The sequence below is a fragment of the Callorhinus ursinus genome, unplaced genomic scaffold, assembly GCF_003265705.2.
Source record: "Callorhinus ursinus isolate GAN/ISIS: 27379988/994484 unplaced genomic scaffold, GSC_fseal_2.0 scaffold129, whole genome shotgun sequence".
Taxonomy (NCBI): Eukaryota; Metazoa; Chordata; class Mammalia; order Carnivora; family Otariidae; genus Callorhinus; species Callorhinus ursinus.
Window position 1 is genome coordinate 150136 of NW_027397191.1, and position 27384 is coordinate 177519.

Below are 27384 nucleotides of genomic sequence, written 5' to 3' on the forward strand. Positions count from 1 at the left end.
CTAGAGGGGAGGGGGGTGGGGGGATGGGTTAGCCTGGTGATGGGTATTAAAGAGCGCACGTTCTGCGTGGAGCACTGGGTGTTATGCACAAACAATGAATCATGGAACACTACATCAAAAACTAATGATGTAATGTATGGTGATTAACATAACATAATAAAAAAATTTTTTAAAAATTTACCCAGGAAAAGTGACCAACCAGAGCAACCAGAGTCCTGGAGAAGTTATTCCCAGATGGCATGAATTCATGATGTGAAGGCGGTGGCTCTGAGTAGCACCATCGGTGGACTGGATGATGTGGGTGTTCAGCCTAGGACCACCTGCTTCCGGTGCAAGGCACTCATTCATCTCACAGCCTGGAGTGTCCTTTGCTGTGGGCTGCAAGCTAAGCTCCTCCCAGCCATTGCTCTCAGCCAAAGGAAGCTAGCCTCTCAGGTTACACCCTCTCCCTGGGAGCAGCCTACATCTAAAAGAAGGTCTCTGAGTGCATGCAACAACTCCACTCTTTTGCCTCGATCCAGGACAACTCTAAAGAGTCATTGCAGGGGCTCCTGGGTGGCTCAGTTGGTTAAGCATCTGCCTTTGGCTCAGGTTATGATCCTGGGTGTCCTGGGATCCAGCCCTGCCTGGGGGGGGGGGGTCCCTGCTCCGTGAGGAGTCTACTTCTCCCTCTGCTCCCCCCATCAGGTGTGCACTCTCTCTCAAATAAATAAAATCTTAAAAAAAAAAAAGTCATTACAACTATATTCTCTCCTAGAATCAGAATTATTTAATACCTTTGCATTTTACTGGAAGTAAAGCCAAATTCCTAAGATGTCCTACAAGGTCTGGCACATTCTGACCCTCCACTGCCCCCCATCTCATCTCTATTCTCCTTCTTGCTTATGCTCTGGGCCTTGTTGCCATTCCTCAAGCATTTCACGCAAGTACCCGCCTTGGACTTTGGTCCTGGCTGTGCTCTCTGTCCGTCATACCTCGGCACCTTCTTCCCATCGAATGTTACTACCACGTTAGTAAGCCTGCACCAACAACTCAATTCAGAATTCCAACCTACTCCCAACACTGCAGCCCCCCCCAGCCCCATTCTTTCAATCACAGGTAACAGCTTTTTATACATTATATCATTTTCATGTTTATCGTCTTATTATTCATTTCTGTTTCCTCCCTCTTCGAGGGTAGAAATTTTGTTGCTGGTGATGGTAACCTGTCTTTGCCATTCCCTAATGCCTCCTAAGTGCCTGAAACTGGGCGATCTTTTTAAACCACAAATCTGTTCATATGACTTCTCTGCCTAAAATCTTCCCGTGGATTCCTATTACTGTTAGAACCAATTAAATAATCCTTAACTTCACCTCTAAAGAGTGATCCCACTCCTTAGTTTATACCTGATATGGATCAGTTAGTGCCTATTAATTATTGCCAGCACCCCCTTTACCGACAAAAGTACCCCGATTTAAACTTTGTATTCTGCTAGAGGGTCCCGCATCATCGACATGCTCTCTCCTCTCTGTCTCGTCTCCTACTCTCTCCACCAGTCATGATCTCCAGACACACTGGCCTGCGTTAGCCCCCTCTCCTCGGATGTTTGTGCCCCCGAGGTTCTTTCTGAGGTGTGAAAACGGAAGCCGCTGGGGACCCCTCCTCCTGGCTCGCACTCAGCCCCTTCCTGTCCCATCTACTTCTACCACATTCTCTTTGTCAAACCACTAAGTGCACCCCCAAAGTCTCACCTACCTGAGAGAAGAGGACATTGCGCCCCCTGTGAATTCCCCTACATCTTCGCTGACTGTCGAGTTTTTCTTCAGACCTGCAGCATGCAGCAGGGAATTCAGAAAGAAGGAGGAGTAGGAAATGTGGTCACGATCCCATTTATTTGTCCTCAGGATAGTTGAACAAACACAGACACACATACTGGGCTCAGCCCTCTGAAGCACAGCGGGACAATGTCTGTTGAAATTGTCAATGCACCAATTCTCTGACATATTTTCTATGTGTGGGAGGTATCAAGACATGAGATATGGTGTGAAAGCAACGAAGAGGTTACCGAAGATAAAAAACAGCAACAATTTCTACAAACTTAGCCCTTAAAAACAAAATAAATAAATAAATGGTGGAAAAGGAGGCCCAAAAAAGCTACCTCAAGCAGTGGCCGGTTAGCTCAGTTGGTTAGAGCGTGGTGCTAATAACGCCAAGGTCGCGGGTTCGATCCCCGTACGGGCCACTTCTCTTTTTGTTTTTTTTTTTTTCCCTTCAAAGATGGACGCTTAATTTCTGAAAAACCCACTTCTTAACGTCTAAAAAGCAGGGAGTAATGTACAACGGTCTACGGAGTTCCCAGTCCATCGCCATCAGTCTCCTTTAATCCACTCATAACTCGATTCAGTTCTGGGGTGCATGTGAATTTGAACTTGGTGCTTTCTCTGTCTTCACGTGACTCAGGGCGGGGGCCCAAGAGCCCGAGTTCTGCCCATTGGGGAACAAGTAGTGGAAAAGAGAGACAGGCAACTTTTTTTTTCTTAAACTTGTTTGATTTTAAATTCTTTCCAAAGTTGTTTCCCAAGCAACCTCCTTTTTCCTCAAAACATCAAGAGATACAAAGTAAAAGAGAAATTCTTAAAAGGTTGTTATTTCCATGTTCTGAGACTAAAATTTCACTGACAGCTGAGATTGGCCACAGGTGGAGGGCTAGTTCAGGATAACCCTTCTCTCTACACCTGTCTGTACCTCTTTGAACAACAAACACAGAACACAGGCTTTTTTCCTTCTCTCTTCTTTCTTTTCTTTTCTCTTTCTTTTTTCCTTCCTTTTTTCTTTTCTTTTCTTTTCTTTCTTCTTTCTTTCTATCTTTCTTTCTTTCTTTCTTTCTTTCTTTCTTTCTTTCTTTCTTTCTTTCTTTCTTTCTTTCTGTCTGTCTGTCTGTCTGTCTTTCTTTCGAACAGGAGTTGAATCTAGATTCTTGCAATCAATGAACATATACCTTGTATCATTTCTTCTGACTGAAAGGACAAGTAAATATCACGGTTACATGGTTACATCCAATCTTCGTGGGGGTCTGACCCCAACCTTGTATAGTTACCGCCCCGCCTGCATGTGATCATTATGCCCCTCAGTGGGGGATTCCTTCTGGAGTTTTCTCTCGTCACAGCGCTCTGTCCTGTCAACTCCAGCTGTCTTGGTCGGCCGGACGTCAGCCACCTCCCCTCAGCTCAGGCAGTTCACCAGCCTCTGCCCGACTCTCTCTTCCCTGCACTGAGGCTGAGAAACTCTCCAGGCAGGACGTTGGGGGCAATCCTAGTGCTCACCCCATTTCCCCCCAAGATCGCTTATCATTTGGGGATGACTATCCTTCTTTGCCTGAGGTCTACTGTCTGGAAAATTGTTGTTTCCTGTCTTTTGTCAGGTTTTGGTTATTTCAGGCAGGATGGTAACTCTGATACCTGTGCGCGCCCTGGGTGGAAACAAGGGGCCGGCGTTTTGGAGGGTGAAGGGCGGGCAGCTGAGGCCTCTGCCGTTTCCGCTGAGGGCAGTAGCCTGTTCTAGCGGTTCTCATCGCCTCTCCGGGAATCCTGGGGCGCAAGATGCTGGGGGCCAGCCGTCTGCAACACGTACTGGAATATTGGACTGGGTCTCCAGGCTCCAACCGGGACAACCTGTCTGGAGGCTCCGGGCTACGGGGCACAACACAGAACATCTTGTCTGGGGGTTTCTGTGTGCTGGGGAATGTTAGGGGGGAGGAGGCCACTTGTGGGCCCAGGGCCAGGGGTCCTGAAAAGCCAACGCAACAAAAAACGGGCCTTCGCACCTCTGTTGGGTTGGGAGGCTGATGGTGGGCATTTTCTGAGAAGGTGGTCTGAGACTTGGGCCATGTGGGATCCACGCACTTTTCCTTTATCGCTACCTGAGGGGCATCAGAACACCTTACTGCCCCATCAGCGCCCCCGCATGGGGGGTCTCATGGTACTCCTGGGGGGCCGAACAGCGACTGCCAGCACAGCCTCAGAGGGGACAAGCGGCTGAATGGAACCCGCTGGGCACCTGGGCGGCTCAGCTGGGTCCCTGGCTTAGGCTGGCCCTGCCCCTGCCCTCATCGAAGGGTATGGGGAGATGGCATGTGGCTGGACTCTAGAATGGAACAAGTCGTTAGCCAATGATTCTTAAATGACCTTGCTCGTAAAGTCACGTTCAATCCGTACAGACATTGTTATTAGAAGGAGTTATCTGTGTGTGTTTGGTTTTGAAAGTCTCAAGAGAATAAGGGCATCCTAGTGGACTCTATCTTGGCATAAATATTTAGCCACTCATGAAATTAGACCTTATGGTGTTTATTATAAAAATGGACGATCTTGGTTGTCCTAAAATTGTATCCAGATAAGAAACCTTATGCTCACCATTTCAAGTAGTTGATTTTCTAATTTTAAAGTGTATTCAGAGATAATTTGATTTACCATTTTTACTACATGCTCAGAAAACTTTCTTCACTGAGAATCATTTCACACATCTCATTTTGTAAATCAGTGACCTTTTCCAAAATAATAAGGATTTTTTCTATTTTATTTACCTCTTTAGTTATTCTCTGTGCAAATAACTAATTATATTTCATCCAATGAAAGTAATATGAAGATTCATTTTAGAAATAAATCTATATAAGAAATGCTTTATGAGAGAACATAAAGAAATCATATTCAATAAATCGGATTTAGGGGCGGAGGGCAGGTCACCCCAAGATGGGCCACTTTGGCATGAAGATGATCCTGAGCTGAAGGCAACTGAGACCCTCTGGGCTCAAGAGAAACTTCTGCTCCTCCCTTAACTACATAGAAGATTCTAAATTGGGAGTCTATGTCAGAATAAGGGTTATTATCAGAGATGCATTTTATCTGAGTGACCCATCTGTACAACAGGGCAAACATCTAATGACTGAGCATCTTCTCTGCCTCTGATTGCCCTGGGATTGCCCTGAAGTCCCAGACCCCCACCCCTTCTTAGTTCAGGATGACATATATGCCTCAGTTAGACTGTCTTTGGAATCTCTATGTCTGTATGGATTTCTCCTATTAAATTTGATTTTTTTCCTGTTGATCTGTCTCATGGCAATCCGATTCTTATTCCAGCCAGAAGGACCTTGACGGGGACAGGATTACTTGCTCCCCAACGCAGACAATGGCTGGCTCACAACCGTTTTCCAGAGCCGGGAAGGGACAGGTTGGAAGCCTGCGGTCCGGCAGGATCCATGTCAGCTGCTTGAGAAATGGCATCCTCATGCACAGTCATGGTCACGTGAGCTTTTCTCCCTCGCTCTTTCATCTCACCTCATACCTCTAACAACTGAAGTTCTCATCTGCCTGTCCTCTCTCAGCCTTGAACACAAAACAGGACCCTCTTCCTGACCTACCCCAGCCATGACATTCAGGCTGAAAACTCTTCAGAGGGCCAGGCTGGGCAGGCAGGGTGGCGGTGGGGGCTGTACTGGGGAGGGGGCGTCAGGACCCCGGGAGAGGTGGGCCCAGAAGGACACCTGAGAGGAGAGTTCCCCAGCCCCACTAAGCAGGCCAGGGGACAAAGTGATGACAGCACCAACCTCAGACTCTGGGCAGGAGCCTATTGGGGTAAAGCACTAGAAAGGGAAGAGTCTAGAGGGAAGGGAAACCCCCCTCACAATTTGTCTGAGGTCGAGTTTACAGAATTAGCTTTCCACACCTCTCATCGGTGATTTTTTATGGAAAAGAGCCCTGTAGACCGGGTTCTGTGCCTCCAGCCTCCCCAGACTTCAGTATATGCGCCAGACACAATTTTCTACAGTCCGAGGAAGTAAAATGCCAGCCTCGGGCCTTCCCAGCCTCTCACAAAAGAAACAAGCGTGGGACCCAGGGTCAAAGATTCCATCTGTAGGAGGACCCAGCAGCAGCCTGTCAGGGTCGGAGAGGTCGACCCAGAGGTCCAGCAGGAAGTCCTAGGAGCTGGGCATCTGTGTGAGGACTCAGGGGTCAGCCTTGGGAGGGCAGACAACAGGTGACGGGTCGAGGCGCACAGAGCACGGGCATGTTGATATGAAACTTCTTTAGGAGAGAGAAAAATAGGAATCACCGGAACGTCCAACAAATAAAGTCTAGTTAAATAAAATATGCTACAGCATAGAATCAAACAACTAAAATAAGGCACACTTTGATGTATTGACGTTTGAACTGTGTCCAGCACACATATGTTTAAAAGTCATGTAACATTGTGCCTATTGGGCTTTATTAATGTAGAAATAAAGCTTTAGATGTATAGATAAAGATTTTTCCCATAGACCAAGAGCAAAGTTGAAAGACTATAATCCAACCTTTTAATACAATGATTATCTCTGAGAAGTACTGGAGTGGGTTTGGAGGGAGTTCAATTTTCCTTGTTTTACATTTTCTACAAAAATTTCATACTACTACAAGAAATCACTCAGATATTTCCTATTTTAAAGAGAATGAATAAAAAAGATGAGTGATGGGAGGAATTCGTGTGGAGTAGGAGGCTGAGACGTAGGGGAGGGTGGTGGTCATTGGAAGAGCTGAGTGTTCAGCTATGAGTCCTGAATCGGGGTGTGACCTCAAACTCAGGCCACAGCCCAGATGTGGAGGGGGAAGAAGGAAAGGGCACAGAATGAGAGCACATGTACATAATTAGAGCGATCATGGTGCTGTGGATACAGAAGCCCCCTCGGGGGTCAGTCAGGGAGCATCTGACATTCAGTTTGAGAGGCTACTGGCAAGTTGACCTGTTACTTGCTGTGAACCCCTTGAGCAAGTCTCTAAAAACTATAAGTCACAATTTTATCATTTAAAAACTTTTTTTAAAGATTTTTTATTTATTTGAGAGAGAGAGTGACCACAGGCCAGGGGAGGGGCCGAGGGAGAGGGAGAAGCAGACTCCCCCTGAGCAAGGAGAGCCCAACACGGGGCTGGATCCCAGGACCCTGATATCATGACGGGAGCTGAAGGCAGATGTTTAACCAACTGAGCCCCCCCCCCCTCCAAGCGACCCTATCATTTCCTAAATGGGTCTATGATATGCATAGCATAGGTCTCTGGTGTATAATTATTTTATTACTTAAGCTAACAAATAACTCAAGGAATTTTGGCAATCGTTAACACTTTTATTCCACGAGATGGACAGGAGTGTCTGAGGTAGCCTCACGTCCCTCTTCACCTTCTACAAAACCTGGCCTCCATCAGGGTCAGCGGATTCAGACCCTAGGACTGGACTCAGATTGATCCTGAGGAAGTGGCCTGTGGCTTGCGTGCTTGGTCACTTTGACCTGAGTTTCCCAGGCTCTGTCCCTGGGGAGGAGGACTGGCGGCCCCGGAGCTGAGGGAGAACACGTGGGAAAGTGATTGGCTTGAGGAACTGACACCAAGGTCACAAGCATGTTCCTCTCAATACATTGGTAGCAGAGTTCATGGGTTTGCAGTGTGATCGCTTGTGGTTAAATGTGTAAAAACGTGTTTTTAAGTCTTAAGCTTTTTTTCCCCCTCTGTTCAAAAAAATTAATATTGATGACACTTGTAACAAGAATTAAGACATAAGTAATTCTCCAAGCCTAGACGTAGAAATACTTATTCCCAAGGACACTTCTCCCCCCCCCTTAAGATTTTATTTACTTATTTGTCAGAGGGGGAGAGAGAGCAGCAGAGCACAAGCAGGCGGAGCTGCAGGCGGACGGAGAAGCGGGTTCCCCACTGAGCAAAGAACCCCATGCAGGACTCGACCCCAGGCCCTGGGATCAGGACCGGAGCCAAACGCAGACACTTAACCGACTGAGCCCCGCAGGCGTCCCTGCGCAAAAATGCTTCTTGAAGCAGGAGGGAGACCCTGTCACGAAGTGATGGCCAGCCCTTCACGTCCTTCCTTCGCCCTGGAGCCAGACTACCTGGCTTGGATCCCGAGCTCTGTCATTTCCTAGGTTGGGGCAATATTTCTCTGTAAAATGTAGAAAATGTTGTTGATGACGATGCTGATGACAAGATAGAAAGTGTTGACGACGCTGACGCCGTGGAGTCTGGCAGGATGCTCGCCAATCTCTTACCACTAGCTGCTGGTGTCTGCGCTTTAGCCCCCGCGCCCGGGAAGGGCCGGGGAGGCTGCGGGCGGCCCTCGGATCCGGCCGCTCCCCGGCCCGCGGGCTGTAAGGTCAGACTTGGGATTGCGCTGGGTCCGCTCTCCCGGAACGGGACTGGAACCCACGTGAGCCACGAGCACCGCCGCCCGGGCCTCCGCCGCCGCTCCCGAGATTGCGCACCGTGCCGTAGAGTAGGCGTGCGCGGAGCCCGCGGCGGGCGCACCCGAGGAGTCTGGGCGCTGAGACCCGACGCCCGACGAAGCTCAGCGCACAAACGGAAGTCTGCGTCCGTGCATTTTCACCGCAAGCGCTGCGGTGTGCGCCTGAGGAGGGGGCCCGCGAGGCCGGGGCGGGGCGTCGTCCTCGCGTCGGTTTGGGGGGTCTGTCCCGCTCACACTGCGGGTTGCCGAGCGTTGAGGAGGAGGAGGACGGGGGGCTGCGATCTGTCCCGCCTCCCGTCCGCTTCCGCACCCCGACGTGCTCCCAGCGCCCCGGGACCCTCGGCCAGCCTCGCCGCGCACAGCGGCTCCTCTTCTCCGGACGCGCCAGCCACCGGCTCCCCCGTGGTCAGGGGAAACCTTTCCAGAGCACGAATAAGCCCGGATAACCAAGCGAAGGACCCCGGGGCTCTGCCTCGGCTTCCGCACCCGTGAAACAGGGACTGTGGTCCCCATCTCACAGGGCGGCCGAAACACGTGTCACGGAGCCTGCACCTCGGGGAGGGCTCGGCCTCCGCCACGGCCTCGCCCGCTTTCCCGCGAAGGAACAGGGGCGCGCGGGCGCCCAGCTCCCGAACCGCGTGGGAGAAATTCGGGGCTGGAGGGGAGGATTCCTGACGTCTGGAAGCCGATGTTTTCTGTTAAGACTCTGGTGCAGAGGGTGTGCAACAGGTAGCGGTCCATCACTTAATCCTAGAGGACGAAAAGCAAGATGCTCCCACTTTTCAAGCAACTGGATTTAAGGAAGGAGAAATAGGTCAACAAAGCCTTTAGGGACGAGTCTGGCGTGGTGGGTCCCATGGTGTAATGGTTAGCACTCTGGACTCTGAATCCAGCGATCCGAGTTCAAATCTCGGTGGGACCTTTGTGGTTTTTCCGCGTGAATTTTGGACCTTCAGCTCCTTTCTGCTAGCCATGCTCTTTTTTCATGCAAATCGCTGCGCCCAAACTGATTCTTGATATTCCTGTCACAAGTACTGAACCGGTGTCCAGTCACCAGCCCTGGGGACCAAGATTCTTTAAGATTCTTTAGCTGAACTAAGAATTAAATTCACATGAAACAAATTACAAAGAGAAAATCAAATTGAATTTCAAAGGTTCAGGGAACCCAAACAGACATGAGATTCCAAGACCAAAATGAGGTATATATGCTATTCCAAGCTAAGGAGAAGAGGGGTAGGGGGTCTGGGACTTGAAAGGGAAGGGAAGTAATTCACAGGATGATAGAAAAGAAAAAAACAAATGTTTGGTAAAGCAATGTTTGCTGAGCCACTGAGAAACAATGGGACACAGAGAGAACTTGGATCAAATGGGTCTTGCTAGGTTCCTCCCTGTCTACCACCCTGTGTTCATAGTATGACGGCCTACCTATGGTGATAGCTCTCTTCCTGGAGCAGGTTCTTGTAGGCAGTTGGGGGAGGGGTGTGTCAAAGTTTCTTTCTGAGTTTTCTGGGCCTTGATTGTTTTCAGCTCAAAATAATCTGCAAGCCAAAGTGGCATATTTTGGTGAGGCCTGTCTTTGACCCCTCCACTAGCCAACCTACAGTTTAATACTTGTGGTGCACAACTCGTGTTGGGGGGGGGTGGCAGGGTGCAGGGGAAGGAGAGTTCCCTGAAGGAAACGCACAAGGAAATCTCCCAAGCCTTGCTGGAACTGGAAATCTCTGGAAAAGATCCCCAAACTGAGACAAGAGGGAAGATGGCCTGTGAGAAGAGCCAGAGGGAATTTGGTGACAGTTGTGGACCCAGAAAAGTCAAGATGGTAATTTAGAAAAGGATTTACCCCTAAACTGTGGGTCTAGGTGAGTCGATCTAGGCGGAGAGAAAACTCTCCTCAGACAAGAGCACACAAATCGCAGCCCCAATTCAGACATCTGGGTCGGAAGACCGGGGGCGGGAAGATACAATCCGCAGTAGTCTATACTCGGTAGACGCGAGGCTTCCAGTTTGCACCAGCAAGCTTTACTCGTTCAGGGAAGGGGGACATGCGCTGATTCATAGACTTCTTCCCGAGGACAGTGCTGTTTACGGCCCCGGCCGCAACCGTTCCAGGCGAGGGGTCCCTGAGTACTTTGCAGGCGCTGTCCCTCCGTCCTCTCTGCTGTTCCCCCTCTGGCCCGAGAGCCCGAAGCCTCTTGTGCACCAAACATGCAGTAGGTGACTGATGTCAGCCTTCTGGGACCGTCTCGCCCGACCTCCAGGAAATATGGAAAACAGGAAAGCCCAGAAAACCAGTTAAGTGGAGTCATGCAAACAATATTTTTGAACAATCAGATATGATAGAAACATACGTATTAACATGACCTGTGGGTCTTTTAAGCGTCGATGTGGAAATCAGTACATCTGAATTTTTACCACCAAGCGGATGGTCCCTTGTGAGCGCCAGGATTCCGCGAGGGGCTCTCCAGCAAGTTTCCGCTTCCCCTTCCTGCCTACGACCCCCTGTGAGCTAACAGTCTCGGGGCACCTCTTCAGAGCAGTCTGAAATACCGTCTCCCCCGCTCAGGAAGCCGGCGAATAAAACCTTTACTAACCTTCTCTGAAGTCGGCCTTTTGGTTTTCCCCCGTGGGCCCCGTTGTGCAGATTGGAAAAGAGCAGTCGCTCTGGGAATCGCTGGGAACGTTTGGTTTTGGGAAGAGGCTCTCCTGGAGGAGGAAGGCGTCGGGGCGCGAGGCGAGAAGCAGGGAAATGTGGCCGCAAAACAGCAGCTGCTGTGTTAGTGGAGGTCAGAGAAGCCAGCGCGCCCCGCAGCCGAGGCTGGAGACCCGGGGCTCGCAGGACACAGCGCAACGCTTTCCTTCCCGAGCACGCACCTGCTCCTGCTGGATGTGAGCCCTCTCGGCTTCCACATCCCTTTGCAAATCGTGCCGTTTTATTACCTTGTACGCGACAGCTAACTACTGCGGCGTGTGACCTGGGGCGGGGCGGGGAGGCCTGTTGCCATGAAAGAACAATTGGCGTCTCCCATAGTCTGTAAATATTGTCTGTAAACAAGACCCAGGGCTGCGTTTCCGTGGCGTGTCTTTTTTTAAATATTTTTTAAAGATTTTATTTAGTTATTCATGAGAGCCAGAGAGAGAGAGAGAGAGAGTGAGAGAGGCAGAGGGAGAAGCAGGCTCCCAAGGAGCAGGGAGCCCGATGCGGGACTCGATCCCAGGACCCTGGGATCATGGCCTGAGCCGAAGGCAGACGCTTGACCATCTGAGCCACCCAGGCGCCGCCCGTGGCATGTCTTACACGGTGTCTTCGTGGAGGAGGTGACAAATTTCTCATCCGCTTCCGACTAACAGCACACTTAACACGAAAGGGAACACACGCATATCATGGAAAGTCAGCGCTTTAATTTTTTTACACTTATTCAGAAAATTATTCTCCTTGACTCTTGTCCAAGGAGAAAGATAATCATATTTTGTAAAACTATGCTTCGGTGGTTGCAAGTTCCCTCTTCGCTATCACTGTTATTTATTACTACCGTTTATTTATTAAATTTAGATAGAGGAAATGTACTGAAGATCATGCGCCTTAGATAATCATAAAATCACCTTTTGTAAACGCTGCCCACTTACTCAAAAGCACAAACCAGTGGTCTTTTTGCTGTTAACTCCCACCAAATTCTTCTTATTCCTCTGCGGACGCATGACTTGATGGGGAAAAATAGTCCCAGCCCTTTCACCGACGAACACATTTCCAATGCAATTCTACTTCACATATATAATAAATTACTTATCAAAATCACCTATGCGTATCTTTCATTGTGTGCTACTACTAAAAACGCGAAAGCAGTTCAGGTCAGAAGAAAGGTGCTTGAATAGATGTATCAACGCTGGAAATAACTAAAACTTGGATTTCAGTGTATGCTCTCTTGCATACTGGCACGATAGGGTGTTTGAGCATAAAAATACGTAACATTGCGATAAAATTCTGTAGCAGATATGGAATGAAAATTTGCAAGAGAAAACGTTTTACCAAAAATTTTTCAACTGTAAAGCCTCAGTAAGTAGGACTGTAAGGAAAACAGGGCGTCGAGGGGCTGTCAGGTCTTAGCTGAGATCTGAAGGATGAGCGGAGCACGGAAGCCGGTGGCGCGAGGACAGAGGGGGGGGACTAAGAGTAGCGGGTAGAAAATGAGATTGTGGAGTTTGGGGAGAAGAGAAAGAATTTCAGGGGACTGGAAGGCAAGAGTGAGTACTGAGGAAGGAAGAGAACTGAGGCTGGGGCGGGCGGGGAGGGGGTAAGACAGGATTACCCAGGTGTGAAAGGCTCCCCGGGGGGAGGTGGAAAGAACCGGTTGTGGGTGAGAAATCTCCGGGGACGGCCGCAGCTTGAAGGGCAATGCCACGCCTCAGGGTCAAAGCGCAAAGCGTGGCTAAAAGGGAGACGTAAGAGAGTATTCAAAAAGCTGCGCCCCCACGGGACGAGGTGGCCGAGTGGTTAAGGCGATGGACTGCTAATCCATTGTGCTCTGCACGCGTGGGTTCGAATCCCACCCTCGTCGGCCTCCTGCGCGGGCGCTCGGGGGCGGAGGCGTACGTTTTGTGCGGCGCAGGCTGAGTCGCCCAGAGGACCGCGGCGCGCTGCGCACGGCTTTCCCGCTTCTCTTCCTGCACGTCCCTCTCCCGCCCGACAGGTGGCTTCGCTGGTGTCTGGGTGAAGGCAACTGGCCGACGGCCTTGAGAGCCTTACACACCCGGCAGGTGGACGACTACCTGGGGGCTCGGGTAAGGCATCCCCGCGGCGCACTGCCTCGCCCCAATCACATCGCCGCTCAAACTGCACAGCCAAGAGCCAGGGCTGGGGTCGGACGCCGGCTACCCATCCTCCTAGGATCAGGCTCTCCTTGGGAACCTCCCGTCCTGGATTGGCTTCAAAATGCTGATGATCGCCGTTAACATTGTAAACCACTCCCTCCCTCTCCCTCTCCCTCCCTCTCTGACTCAGTCTCCATCTCCATCTTTATCTTTCGCTATTTGTTTTCAGAACCGTGTAAGAGTATGTTCCATGGCCTTTTGCTCTTAAATATTTAAGTAGACATTTCCTAAAAATAAGGGTATTCTTTATATATAATGACAGTATATGTATCAGTTCAGTGTATTTAACAACGATATTGTTTTTAAAATCTCTCACCTGTATTTCAATGTTGTCTGTTGACCCAGTAATGCCCTTTATAGCATTTCCCCTCCAGTACAGATTAGCTATTGTATCAGTTGACCATATCCTTTTTTTAAAACCGTTTTTTTTTTTAAGATTTTATTTATTTATTTGAGAGAGAAACACAGCGAGAGAGGGAACACAAGCAGGGGGAGTGGGAGAGGGAGAAGCAGGCTTCCCGCCGAGCAGGGAGCCCGATGCGGGGCTCGATCCCAGGACCCCGGGACCATGGCCTGAGCCGAAGGCAGTCCCAAAACCGTTTTTATTTAAATTCCAGGTAGTTAACATTGGCTGTCCATAGCCTTTTAGTTTCCTTTCATCTAAAACATCTTCACAGCTTCTTTTGGTATTTATGACATTGACGTAACTGCTCACTTTGTGGTTTGTGTTGTTGTTGTTGTTTTAAATAACACTTCTCGTTTGCACTTTGGGGCATTTTTTTTCACTCATCATTAGGCTCAGGTTATGCATCCCCAACCATAATACCATGTAAGTGGTATTAAGTCTTTCTCAGAGCATCTAAATTCAAGAGGCATGCAATGTTTACTGCCCCTCATTAATGGGGTTAATTCTGATCACACAGTCAAGGTCACACATGAGTATACTTTCCCCTTTTATGAGGAATAGGCAGATGGTGGGGAGACATCTTAAGACCATACAAATATCTTGCTCCAGTCAGGAAGAAAAGTTTTCCTCTGCTCTTCAAGCTCCTTCAAGAATCAAGTTCACATGAGAAAGACTAACAGGAGAAGATAAAGTTTAATCTTGTTCATAGAGGGAATACACACGGACATGAAGTTCCAAGGACAGCCTGGCAAAATGAGGTATCTACGTCATTCTGAACTAAGGAGAAGTGGGCAGGGGTCTGGGACTCAAAAGGAAGAAATGCAATCCGCAAGAAGATGAAAAAGAGCAAATATGAATGCAAAATGAAAAAGAGCAAATTTGGGACATAAATGTTTGCTGGGCCACTCAGAAACAACAGGACATAGAGCACCTTGCTAGATTCTTCCCTGCCTGCCAGACCCACTTCAGAGTACAATATAGCTCTCTGCTGTGACAGCTCTCCTCCTGGAGCAGGTTCTCTACCTAAATTCTTTTTAGCCAGTTGTAGGGGAGGTAAAGAGCTTCTCCTGAATCTGCTCAGTTTGGATGGCTTTTTAACTCAAAATAATCTTCATGCCGAAGTGGCCCATCTTGGGGCAGCCTGCCCGTGGCCCATGAAAATTACCCCTCGGAGTTAGCATGTATTAATAACCAATCTTTACTAGGGTGGTTGCAAGATGATGGCATATCAGCTCCAGCATTCTCTGCACATTCTATTGTGAGTCAAATTGCACACCTGTAAATGTGAAGGATCAAAGCAGCACCTCCGCCCCCCTCCCTGCCCCTGGTCCTACAAACCCCGTCACTTTATTTCCATTTTTCCATGTGATTTTTAAAAATTTTTCTTATTTAAGGTGCTTGTTGTTATAGGAATTTGTATTTTCTTGTTATACTGTAGAAACTCATTCAAGAGTACTTTACTCACGAAACTCTCCTCAAAGACACATTTTTGCAAATATCTTGCTAAGACTTCCATGTTTTGTTTTCTGAGTTTGTCCATGGGATCCTGATGCACGAATTTTCTTAATTGTAAGGCAACCCTTCCATTTTTCTCTACCATTTCACATTTAACTTCTTTGCTTCTGTTTTGCCCATAAAGTGCATACAAATGGTGTCTTCATGCTTATTGCAACATGTATTGCTTTAGACAGGATTCAGAAAACATTCCCATTAACTTGATCTAACTGATAAATCATGCATAGGACTGAATAAAAAAAATGGAAGGAGCAGGAAACCTGTGCCCAAGTAAAGTGCGATATAGTCATCAGGCAAAAATCCCCAATGAGGATGTTTTCCTTTCAAGTGTAAAGAAAATGTAAAACCATAACTAGAAACATGTGTGTATTCCGAAAGACATAATGCCGATGCATTGGAAATTAAAGGTAAATTTGTCACCTCTTCCTGAGTAAGAAGGGAGAGAGATTTGTTTCTCTTTTGAAATGAGTGAGAAGGGCAGGTTTTGCAAAAAAAAAAAAAAAAAAAAAAAAAGAGGGGGGGGGGGGGGGGGTGGCAGAAATACTTAACCATTTGTAGAGATTAGGTGAGGTGTTGCAAGATGTCACAGGAGTGGTCAAAGGAAAAGCAGATTCCGCAACTTGCCCTTTCTGCCTGAGATCTGGGAGGGAGAAAAAAGAAGCAGGGACCCTAGCAGAGGATGGTTTCGATCCATCGACCTCTGGGTTATGGGCCCAGCACGCTTCCGCTGCGCCACTCTGCTAGCCACACTGCAGGGGGGGTGTTGTTTTTCCTAACTATGAATATGATCAGGGATCTCATTTCCTTGTACAGGTAAATTGTGGTTAGTTTATAAAATAGAATCCTACTTAGCAATAAAAACAATACATTTCTACCAATTCTATTGTATATGTAACAGCACAATTAAATCTCAAAAACATCGCGCTGGGCAAAAAATTGCCACACAAGGCGATATACAATATGATTCCACTTATATGAGTTCAGGAACAAGCAAAACAATCTGGTGATAGAAATCAGAATAGTGATTAGCTTGCAGGAGGCAGTATTGACTGGCAAGGCGGCATAAGGCAACTTTCTGGAGTAATGGGAATGTTTTCAATCTTGATGCGAACGGTGGTCACACGAGATACACGTATGTAAATTTCGTTGCTCTGTCTGCACTTAGGATCCATGCATTTTACTGAATGTAAAATATACTTCAGTAAAGTACTGAGAAAAGAGGGGACCGCAGCAACGTAATAGCCAAAGAGAAGGGAGGGAGGGAGGGAGAGGAGGAAGGAAAAGAAATGCCTTCTATGCATCCTTCAGGGAGCTCAGGCAAGAGTGGGCACGAGAGGGCTGCTTCCCAAAATCAGTTGTCGAACCATGAAGTGGTCCTTGGGAGCAGGAGAAAATTCACAGCGCTTGTTGAGAAAAGTGCCGAACCTTGGCAGGATTCCTCACCACCCCTCTTGCATGAAAGAATGACATACACAAAGAAAGGTGCTGACTCTAATAGACTTGAGAGTATTCTCCTCAACAAGTGAAAGAAAATTTACTCTCCAAGTATTACTTCCAGGAATTCATTTCCTTTATATCAATTCGAGGAGTGTATTAAGGGAGATCAGAACTGAAATACGGATATTCGTTTTCTGGAAAGCACATTCTTAGACAGGTAAGAATTATGTCCTTTCACCGAGTTAAATACTTTTCACGACTTACGTAAACAAACAACAGACTTAGGTTTTTTCCATGTTGTCCACCAGGTCACAGTTCCTTGGACGCTGGGCAATCTAGAAGCTTCGAGCAGTGGGTCTTGCATTCCTTTGAGAGAGAATGGTAGCTACAAATGCATGCTCAGAAACTCTGGGATGTTACTTCTCAAGGCCAGGGATTCTCTAAAACCTAGCTTAATGGTTTCTGTGAGGAAGTCACAAAGAGTAGAGCTAAGCAAGCAAAAAAAAATACGTGTGGTCCTTTACAGTGGAGGCCTTTGGGGTGAGGAGAAAATACGGAAGAGAGAAGTGGCCAGTCCTGATGTGGCCCCTCCACAGAGCCACACTGCCTTCTCGCACTCTCTTCACTAACCTAGCCCAATGTGACGTGGATGGAAAGCGTACCCCTGCCACAGGAAAATGCTGTAACTGTATGAGGTGGCCAAGCCGAGCAGTCGGCTTCATCTCTGGCCACACCCATGAAGGCAGTATCACTTCGGTTAGAATTCCCTTCTTTCTCCTTCATATGAAACTTATTTGTATTTTTTAATCTTTTTAAATTAATTTTATTTTACTATGTTAGTCACCATACAGTAATCATTAGTTTTTGGTGTAGTGTTCTATGATTCATTGTTTGCGTATAACACCCAGGGCTCCACGCAGAACCTGCCCTCTTTAATAGGGCATCACCAGGCTAACCCATCCCTCCACCCCCCTTCTTTTTTTTTTTTTTTTAAATAGCCTCCACACCCCACGTGGGGCTCAAACTCATGACCCTGAGACCAAGATTTGCAGGCTCTACTGACTCAGCCAGCCAGGTGCTCCTAAACTTATTTGTATTTTTTATGGTACGGTCTGGACTGCTTTAAAATGAGCCCCCTAAGATACAAAAAAATCTTGTCTTCTACATTCAACAGATACGTGTCTCAACTCCACTAGAGTAGTCTGCTTGAGCAGAGATCTCATTTAGATTGCAAAAGCGTAATAAAACATGAGAAATTACAACCACAATGGAAATTTAGATTTCTCAAGATTAGGAGAGTGTAGGGATGTCTGGGTGGCTCAGTTGGTTAAGCACCGGGCTCTTGATCTCAGCTCAGGTCTCCATCTCAGAGTCATGAGTTCAAGCCCCATGTTGGAGCCTCGTTAAAAAAGAAAAAAAAAAAAGAAGAAGAAAGTATGTTTCATGTGCCACAGACTTGCATGGTTGAAGAAAAATTTTGAGCTTCTTTTTTTTTAAGATTTTATTTATTTGACAGAGAGAGGCACAGCAAGAGGGAACACAAGCAGGGGGAGTGGGAGAGGGAGAAGCAGGCTTCCCACCGAGCAGGGAGCCCGATGTGGGGCTCGATCCCAGGACCCTGGGATCATGACCTGAGCCAAAGGCAGACGCCCAACAACTGAGGCACCAGGCGCCCCAAATTTTGAGCTTCTAAAGATGCATTGTTTGCCAAAGGCTACACTCCTATATTTGCTGTAGCAGGAAAATATGCATAAATATAATATTAAATAAAAAGTGATATATTAAAATATGTATATACAATAAATACTATGTAAAATAAAACTACATTTTACTTCAATAAATCCTCTTTGAGTGCCTTCTATTGCATGGACCATGCCCACCCTCCACCCCCCGCCTAGTGGTTGTTTGTCTTTGTTTTTCATTTTCCGTGACGTTGACGCTGTAAGCCTTGACACACAGGTGTTGTGGGTGGAGATGGACTGGCTACACCAGCATGGCAAACGGACTCTCGCTATGATCTCCACAGTCCCTCCCTCTTGATGTCCATGCCCCTGTGTGATCGGTTCCCTTGAGCGTCTGGCAAGACCTGTGTTTTTTCCTCTAACAGAATATGGCAAGACAGCAGGAGGCGTGTGCTGATGTGTGCATGATGATGTGAGTAAGTTGCATGACATAGTAGCACCCACTTGTTTGCTGGGACCTGCCCTAATCCCACCCCCACCCGCATCTCTCTCTCCCCACCTCCCCTTTCCTGGCTTTGAGGAAGCAAGGGGCCAGTGGTGGCCTATTCATGTTGGTGGCCCACAGGGCCAGCAACCATGGCTTGCCCTTCACCGACAGACAGCAAGAAACTGATGTCCTCATCCTGTAGCAACAAAGAACAGAGTTCCGTCAACAACTTGAGTGTGCTTGAAAGTGCTTCCTACTGCAGTCAACCTCAGATGAGATCATCACCTCAGCTAACACCTTCATTGCCACTTAGTGAGATCCAAAGCAGAAGACCCAGCTGAGTCGCGTTCAAACTCTTGACCCACAGTAACTATGGGTTATGTGTTGTTTTAAGCTGCTAAGTTTGGGGTAATGTGTTATGCAGCAGTAAAAAAACAGTACAGCCAGGCTTCCTAGGACTATAGCACTCAGCACAGCCCGTCTAGAAACTAGGAATTTTGTCAGGGAAGGTAAAGTTCATCATAAACCACAAAACGCTCTTTGCAGATGTATTTTGAGGTGCCAGTAGGGGCTTTGCCTTTATAGTGAAATAACTAGTGGGATCCATTGTGGTGCCCAGATTGAGGTGCCAAAACAGTCTGATTAGGAAAAGTGGAGGTTGCTCGTTGAGTCTGGAATTGGAGCCACGGGAGAAGAATATCCGGGGAGAACTCATCCAGGCTGTCAGGGCATGGAAATGTGTCCCTGACCCCCAACAGAACATATGTCACTAGGGGCTGATGCTGTTCCTCCCAGACTCGGATGCATCCTCCCCAGCACCGAGCTGCCCAGACCCTGGCAGAGCCTACCTCTAGCTTCTGATTTTGTGCTGTTTCTTTCTGGGCTTGGGTTGGTCTCTCACACTTGTGTCCACTTTTTATATTGTGAACATTTTAGAGTGTTATTACATTTTAAATTTTCAAATTTAAATGCATACATTTGGGGACACCTGGGTGGCTCAGTCGCTTAAGCGTCTGCCTTCTGCTCAAGTCATGATCCCAGGGTCCTGGGATCGAGTCCCGCATCTGGTTCTCTGCTCAGTGGGAAGCCTGCTTCTCCCTCTCCCACTCCCCCTGCTTGTGCTCTGTCAAATAAATAAATAAAATCTTAAAAAAAATAAATGCGTACATTTAGAAATTTCATTCACTAATTGCTAGTTAGATTAGAATCCTTCATAGAGAGGAACAGTACCTTTTTTCTGAATTTTATATTTACATTCCTTCCTAGTTTTCTTTTGAGTTCCTTTTTGCTTCTTGATGTGGTGATATATATGTGTGTGTGTATATATATATATATATATATATATATATATATATATATATATATATCATATATCTCCCCTATTTGCTCAAAGTACTTCTCCCAGTTTCACAAAAGTCCTTAAGTTTTGGATGATTTTATTACAAAGTTTAATTTTAACATATATATATAAGTAATTTATTTTATTTTTGGTTGTAAGAAGGACTTTCTTGTCCCCAGGATATAAACATAATCTATATTTTCTTCTGAATTTTAAAATAATTTTATTTCCTACTCTTAGAGTCATTAATACATTTGGAATTCATTTTTGTTAATTGTATGAAATGAAACAGTATTATTGTTTTTGGAGAATTGAGCTCCTTAAAACAATACAGTTGAGAAGTTCACTAACTTCCTACTGATCAAAAAACACTAATTCAGCCCTCTTTTTCACCCTCTATACCCTCCCCCTAAGGCATACCATCTCTTTCCAAGATGGCCATATTCTAATGCACATTGACAAGGCTCAAATATTCCTCTAGCCCCCAGCAGACACTCTATTCCTTTCAGTTGCTCGAACTAAAAACCCTGCTCTATCCTGGGCTCATCTCTTCATCTCACACCTCACAACCAATTTAAGAGCAAAGCTCTGAAAATATGTACAAAATCTGACCATTTCTCCATTGTGACTGCTCTAGGCCACCATTATCTCTCATCTGGACTCTTCTAGAACCCTCTTCCCAGTCTGTGCACCCCCTCTCTTACTCTGCAGTCTCATCTCAGCCAGCAGAATAATAACACCTAAAAGTGAGTCGGGTCCTGTCATTTCTTTGCCCCAGAGCCTCCCCTGCTCCACAACCCATTCTGGAGCCTGGGACAAATGCGCCCTGCCTGGGATCCCCTCCCCTCTTTCGCTGGTACGCCTCTGTCTGTCATTGAATTCACATCTTTGCTCAGTTGTCAGCTTCTCATAAGACCTCAGATGAAACTCTGGCCCCATTTTAATCCACCCGCCCTGTTCGATCTATATTTGCGTCATGCCATTTACCATCTCTTTCACCTAGTAGTTACTTTCTATTATGTTTATTGTTTATCACCACCCAGAATAAAAGCTCCACAAGAATAGGAATTTTGTCTGTTACTGATACATCCCAAATATTAGAAGAGTGCCTAATAACCAATATCAGTTGGCCAGTGTTTTTTGAGCGAATTATTGAGTAGCCTGAACATTTCCTTCACATCGTATAGTCATTTCACATTCTATGTGAAATTCCATGTATTCTGCCCAAAGTGTGTTCACTCTTCCAAGCCAGATGGCTAAGAATCCATCTTCTCCAGCAACCCCTTTCCTTCATTCGGACTCTCTCCTATGCCCACAACCATGCAATCTGTTGCCAACTCCTGCTCCTTAATTTCTGCTCTCCCTCTGCCTACTTAGCAGTCACTGTTAGTGACCTAGGTCAAACTCACATTTTTAACGTCTGCAGGTGTCTTCACATTCTCCCATGTCTCCAAGCCTCCAGTCTATCCCTCTGTGATTCCTCCCTCACGTGACAGCCAGAGCTCTCAAACCCACACTTGTCTCTTCCCTACTTAATATCTTTCCGTGGCTCTCCGTTGTGTTTAGCACAGTGTCCATACTGCACCTGGTTTGTGAGCACGCCCACGATCTCTCCACGATCCGCCCATGATCTGCCTACGATCCGCCCCATGACCTGCCCCACGATCTGCCCACGATCTGCCCCCACGATCTGCCCACAATCTGCCCCATGGCCTGCCCCACGATCTGCCCCACGATCTGCCCATGATCTGCCCACGATCTGCCCCACGATCCACCCCATGACCTGCCCCATGATCTGCCCATGATCTGCCCCACGATCTGCCCCACGATCTGCCCCATGATCTGCCCATGATCTGCCCCATGACCTGCCCCACGATCTGCCCCATGATCTGCCCCACAATCTGTCCATTCTTCTCCCCAGCCATGCCTGGAAGTATCCCGGTATCTCCTTGGAAGTTAACCCAATAGACCTGTTCTGTCTTCCAGACCTATCTATGCACATGCTCTGCCTTCAGCCTGCAATGCCCCTTTCCACTTGGTGCTCCAAACACACTAAGACTGAATTCAAGTTCTGAGTCTTAAATAAGATGACCTGCTTTGCTTCCATTCCCCTGGCATTTGGCATTTGCGTTGGACTCATTGGCTTACTTACCAATCTCCCCATGCAATTAATTTTCCCGAAGAGGAATTGCCCTTTGCCTCTGAATGTCTGGTACAAAACACAATACAGGGTATAAGGTCATCACGAGAGAAATGTTAAATTATCATGTAAAGAGCAGTAGACAGAGTCTTATCTCTTCTCCTTGCCCCCCTCTGTAAGATGGCGATCTTGGGTCATGGGATGCCTTAAAAAGTTGAAACAGCATGGATATCTGGAGTCAGACATACCTGTAGTAGACCTCTAACTCTGGTGGCTTGCTATAGTGAGAGAGAGGTGACCACAGACTTTGGAGCCATGAAGCTTTAAATCCCAAATCTACCTTTACTAACGGGGTGGGCTTGGGCAAGTTTCTTAATGTCTTTCTGCAGAAAGACATCTCTTTTGATACGAGTTTAACAGTAATTCCTGTATCATATACTTATTTCAACAATTTATTTTTATTTTATCAACCAGTTTAAGATTGCTTATTTTTCCAATTGGACCTCTTCCAAGGTATCCACAAAACAGGAGGTAGATGTATTCAGGGAGTCATGCTTGCCTCTTTTTTTCCCACTAGGAAGTGCTAAAGAATATGTCACAGCTCACTCACAGACCTCCTATTGGTTACAGGGCAGAAGTCTGCTGATGTATCTGCTGTTTCTCCCTCTCTCCCGTGTTCTCAGGTCCAAGAGGCTTCCTGCCCTGCCTGTCCTCTCCGGGAGAGATGTGAACGTGGAGGTACAGATTAAAAGAAAAAATGAAATGTAACCTTTGGCTCCCTAATTGGACATTTCTGGCTCATCCTGTAGAGATCAGGACTATAATAGGGAGAAGAACCTGTCCTTCCCACTCGAGGCCCTCTTACTTCTTGAGAAGTCATCCCTTGAAGTCAAAACACTGTTGTGAGTTCAGGCATCAACACTTGCAGCCATTAAGTGGTGCTGCTGGCCCTATACAATCAGCCCGGTTCCAGAAACCTTCTCACAGGTGCTTCATCTCTCCGCATAACATCACTCCTACAAGCCATTCCTCCTCCAAACCCAGCTGAAAGTACAAAATGCACAGTAGGGTCGACAAAGTGATGAGAGCAAGTCTGCACAGACACACCGGGGAGTGGCAAGCAGAAGCCCGGTGGCTCGCTCCAAGCCTGGAGGGACACTGGCCAAGAGCTTCCCTTTTCTGGAATGAGGAGTGACAACTGGGGTCTGTCAGACTGAGGATTGACCTACCCATCTGTGAGGGGCTAAATTGGTAGGGAAAAGGGAGGGGCCGGAGCACCACCTCTCCCGGGAAAAGATTAAAACAGGTCGGTGGGGGGAAGTGACAGCAAGCACGGGACACGTGGGTGCCCTCAGGGCTCATCAGTCAGGGACAATTACCAAAGATTTCATCAAATGGTATCAGAAGCTCCTCCAAGCACTCACTGAGGAACAAAGCGGTGCGGAGTGAGGGTTCCTAGGCGACAAGAGAAGGGGAACTACTTCTTGGGGCCAAATAAAAGCAGGCTAAGACTTGAGAGAATCTGTTCCTCCCCCCAGAGATGCCAGAGAGTGGGCTGTACTGGCCTATTCCCAAGGGAAAAGCCAGAGGCAGGGCCCTGACTGCCCTGCACCTGACACAGAGAGGATTGTTCCAGAGGTTTGGTCCCACCCAGTTTCATTCTGCTGTTTCCACTGGATACCTTGGTCCTTCACCTTCTTCTAGATTGTAGATTGGGACCCACAGGGTGCATATGCAAAGCTCTAGCCTTAGATCTGGGGGATGTTTGCTTTCGAGAATTGTAAGACACCGAGGCTCTTCCCAATACTGAGGTCCAGATCAGAGGACAGGGGACGCGGGCTATTTCTTGTGGGCATGATGCCTTCGGGAATGCCCTTTCTCCCGATTCTTTGGGGTTTTTGATTTTGCACCAATGGAAAATGAAGAGGCTGATGTTCTGAAAAGTCCTCTCCCAGCACAACCCCGGGCAGGTGGAGAGGGCATCCCACAGCCGAGGCTGCTGCTTGTTAGTACTGGCCCAGGGACAGGGGTGCTCTGAGCAAAGGGGCCCATGCAGGGGCCCCCAAACATAGTTTTTCTTGCAGAAACGCTGGCCTTCCCCAAGACAAAAGGTGAGCTCTGGTTGGTCAGGCCTTGGGTGTTCTGGCTCCAGGCTTTTCCAAAGGGTGTGATGGTGCCCGTGGTCTGGCTTGGCACTGGCCCAATGCTGGATGCTCCAGAGTTGGAGCTCATGTCTGGGGCAGTGGCACTGATCCCAGACTCCCCACAGTCCATGGGGGTCACTAATCCCCCAAAGGCAAAAGGTCGTGGGGCTGTGCTGCCAAACACTGAGCCACAAGCTCCATTCCCATGGGTCTGGGCCACAACCCCAAAACCAGTTGTACTAGCTTGACCAAAGGGGAACCCCGCTGGAGTGCTGCCCAAATTCGGCAAGATGACAGCAGGGAGGCGACAGGTGGAGGCTGAGGGTGTCAAACCCCCGGAGTGTGACTGCATGGTACTGCTGAAGGCTGGCTGAGCTGGAGTGGGGGTTGGGGTGGGGGGTGCCACGGCTGAGTTTCCAAAAATGAAAGGCCTACTGAAGCTTGGGCCAAGGGTTGTTTGGGGGGCCCCTTGCTTCTGCCCACCTGTAGCCCCCAATGCTGGCTGGAGAGTGGCTCCTGGGGAGAGCGGGAAGGGTGGCCTCGAGCCTGACCCCCAGGGAACTGCGAATGTTGAGGTCAGACTGGATATGCTGGATGATAGTGAGGGCTGGTGTGTGGTGACCGGGGCTGAAGCCGACAGAGGACTGCCCACACCCCTGAAATTGGCAGTGCTTTTACTAGGGGATATCGGGACAGCACTGGAAAGAACCTGGCTAAAGATGGTGACCGTGTGCACGGTCGGAATGGTAGCACGCTGGTGTAGTGGGAAAATGAAGCTTGTGGCTGGGGCGAAGCTGGCCCTGAAGGTACAGGCAGCCCCGAGGACGAAGGTGTGGCAGGTCGACGGGATGGAGTAAGTGTTGTCCGTGGTACTGGCGACATTCACTACGCCAAAGTCCAAAGGTGGCATGAAGGAAGAGCCTTTGGACGTGCTGGCTGGGGTGGTGGGTACGACGACAGAGGTAGCTTTGACCAGGCCATGGAGGAGATGGGTAGAAGCGGGAGTAGCTAGAGGAGAGGTCGGCTTGAAAGAGAAAGGCGCTAACATGGGCATGGTTTTAAGTGGTCCTATGCCGCCGAAGATAGGCTTGAAGGTGGGAGTCAACATGCTTGGAGTTGAAGATGCTGTAGTGGTGACCGAAGTTCTGGAGTATAAGGAGCCTCCAATCTCACTCTTGGGTGGGAGCCCCAAAATGCGGTTTGACGTGGGGTCCGCAGAAGCTGCGACAGGAGGTACAGATGCAGGAAGATGGGCAGCTGGGCTGCCCATTCCAGACAGAGGACTCTGCGCAGTGAGCCCGGCAGGGCTGAGGGCAGGCAGCCCCGGGGGCATGGTAGTCCTGTCAGCCTGAGAGCCTGAAGGGGGCCGTGTGGTGTCAGTGGCCCGTGACGTGGGAGAAACAGGGGTCAGAAGGCTGAAAGCTGCCGTGGGCCTTGAGTCTGAAGAGGTGCCTGGAAGGCGCTCTGACTGTGAGCAGCTGAGGGAGGACAGCAGGCCACGCTCCTTCCCAGCAGAATGGGAATAATCTCCCTCTTCAGGAGATGGTGGGAGGCCCAGGGGAGACCCCTGCACTTTTGTTAAGCTTTCCAGCTGTGGATTTGTGCCCTGGGTTGGAGCTGGGCCTGCGGAAAGCAGGGTAAGAGACAGGGAAGGCTGAAGAGCAGAGCACGTCTCAGAGACAGAGTCTCTGGTGACCTCAGTTGTCTCCTCTCTGGCTCTGTCGCCACCCTGCAGTCCACCTTTCTCCCCTAAGGCCAGGTCCTCTTCAGGGTCTGCATCACCAAGCTGGGGAGGTGGGCTCAGTGACAGCCGGTCCCCGGGACTAGAGAGGGGCGGTGGAATCTCCTGACTTTGCTGCCCAGAGCTGCCAGACGATGCTGGGGACTCGTCTGATTCCAGCGGGACTGGGGGGGAGTGAGGCTGATGACCCTTTTCTTTCCTTTTTACTGGCCACTCTGGTGTCTGCAGGTATGCACTGGGAACGCTTCTCTTGCAGGGCTCAGAGAAAGCTCTAGAAGAGCTGTAAGAACTTGTGATAGCATTTCTTCTGGAGCCGAGCGGGCTACCTGTGTGTGTGCTGGCCGAGGAGCTCACGGAGGAGCAACTGGGCCTCTTATTCGAGCTGCGATCGGAGCTCCAGGACTCGAGGCTTCTCTTCAGAGGCCCAGGCCTGGGCACGAAAGAAGTGAGAACTCCGTTTTTCACCAGGGGCTTAAACGCGGATGGTCGGGTGTCTGGACTCCCTCTCTGGCTGTGCGAGCCGTCGGGAACCAGTGGTTCTTCAAACCTCACTCTCCCTTTCTTGCACTGTCTGAGGGCCCTCAGCACCGTCTCCTTTGCACACGGGTCTGGGGGCTTCTCAGAGAGCGAAGACCCTGCGGAGGCCATCACCTCTGCGGGGGAAGTGGAGGGAAGCGCTCTCCGCTCAGGAGGGGCTATCCGGACGGTCACCGGGCTCCCCACCGCCCGGGGGTGCCGAAGAGACCAAATAGTCCGCTTGAGGTAACTGTCCCACCAGTCTGAGGGAAGAGGCCCCACGATGGAATTCTGGGACCCCTCCATGGGAAAGCGCCTCCAAGCCCCATGGGCCGCCCACGCGGTGGGACTGGCCGGCTCCCAGTTTGGCTGCCTCCTCGCAGGTCTGCGGCGCAGGGCGGGGTGGGCGCGAGGGACGTGCGGGAGCCGGTGGACCCGATGAAGGGGCTGAGCTGGCCGGCGGTTCGGCGGCCTCTCCGTCGAGTCCGTGCGCGTCTGCGCTGGGGACGACGGCGGGGACCCCGGCTTGCCCAGGTAACTGCCCATGCGGAGCGAGGAGGCGGGTCGGTTCCCGAGGTTTCTGACTACTGACCCAGCCGGAGTCGGAGTGCGCGGTGTTCCGCCGACGGTTGGGATCCTGGCGCGAGGAAAGTGCGAGGGCCTCGGGGCGCTCGGCACCCTCCCTGGCCCGGCACCCACAGGTCGGCGCCCGGTGGGAACAGAGAGCGGCCCTGGCAGCCCCAGCAGCTTGCGGTGCGGTTCTGAGGCTTCGGCGGGGCGCTCGGGGCCGTGCGCTCTCAGGGGCGGCTGCGGCGCGCGCCGGGGAGGGGCCGGGAGGCGGCGCGCGGCCCCCCTCGGCCC

General features: G+C 49.2%; 1 protein-coding gene and 4 non-coding genes across 6 annotated transcripts; 3 read left to right on the forward strand and 2 right to left on the reverse strand.

Moving 5' to 3' along the window:
* Positions 1 to 2147: 2147 nt before the first annotated feature.
* Positions 2148 to 2221, forward strand: TRNAI-AAU (transfer RNA isoleucine (anticodon AAU)). Its single transcript has one exon. It is a non-coding gene; the product is annotated as a tRNA-Ile (tRNA).
* A 6879-nt stretch (positions 2222 to 9100) lies between these two features.
* On the forward strand, positions 9101 to 9172 carry TRNAQ-CUG (transfer RNA glutamine (anticodon CUG)). Its single transcript has one exon. It is a non-coding gene; the product is annotated as a tRNA-Gln (tRNA).
* Positions 9173 to 12721: 3549 nt separating this feature from the next.
* Positions 12722 to 12803, forward strand: TRNAS-GCU (transfer RNA serine (anticodon GCU)). The gene has a single exon. It is a non-coding gene; the product is annotated as a tRNA-Ser (tRNA).
* Positions 12804 to 15707: 2904 nt separating this feature from the next.
* TRNAM-CAU (transfer RNA methionine (anticodon CAU)) lies at positions 15708 to 15779 on the reverse strand. The gene has a single exon. It is a non-coding gene; the product is annotated as a tRNA-Met (tRNA).
* A 6781-nt stretch (positions 15780 to 22560) lies between these two features.
* POM121L2 (POM121 transmembrane nucleoporin like 2) lies at positions 22561 to 27179 on the reverse strand. 2 transcript variants are annotated; one of them, XM_073890150.1, is made up of 2 exons: positions 26446 to 27179; positions 22561 to 26379 (listed from the first exon to the last, which is right to left on the reverse strand). In XM_073890150.1, the coding sequence occupies exons 1-2, from the start codon at positions 27067 to 27069 to the stop codon at positions 23962 to 23964; spliced, it is 3042 nt and encodes a 1013-aa protein (XP_073746251.1). In that variant the 5' UTR covers positions 27070 to 27179; the 3' UTR covers positions 22561 to 23961. The 2 variants fall into 2 exon arrangements, with proteins under 2 accessions (XP_073746251.1, XP_025746917.1); XM_025891132.2 differs by having other exon boundaries at positions 22561 to 27179.
* Between the last annotated feature and the right edge of the window lie 205 nt (positions 27180 to 27384).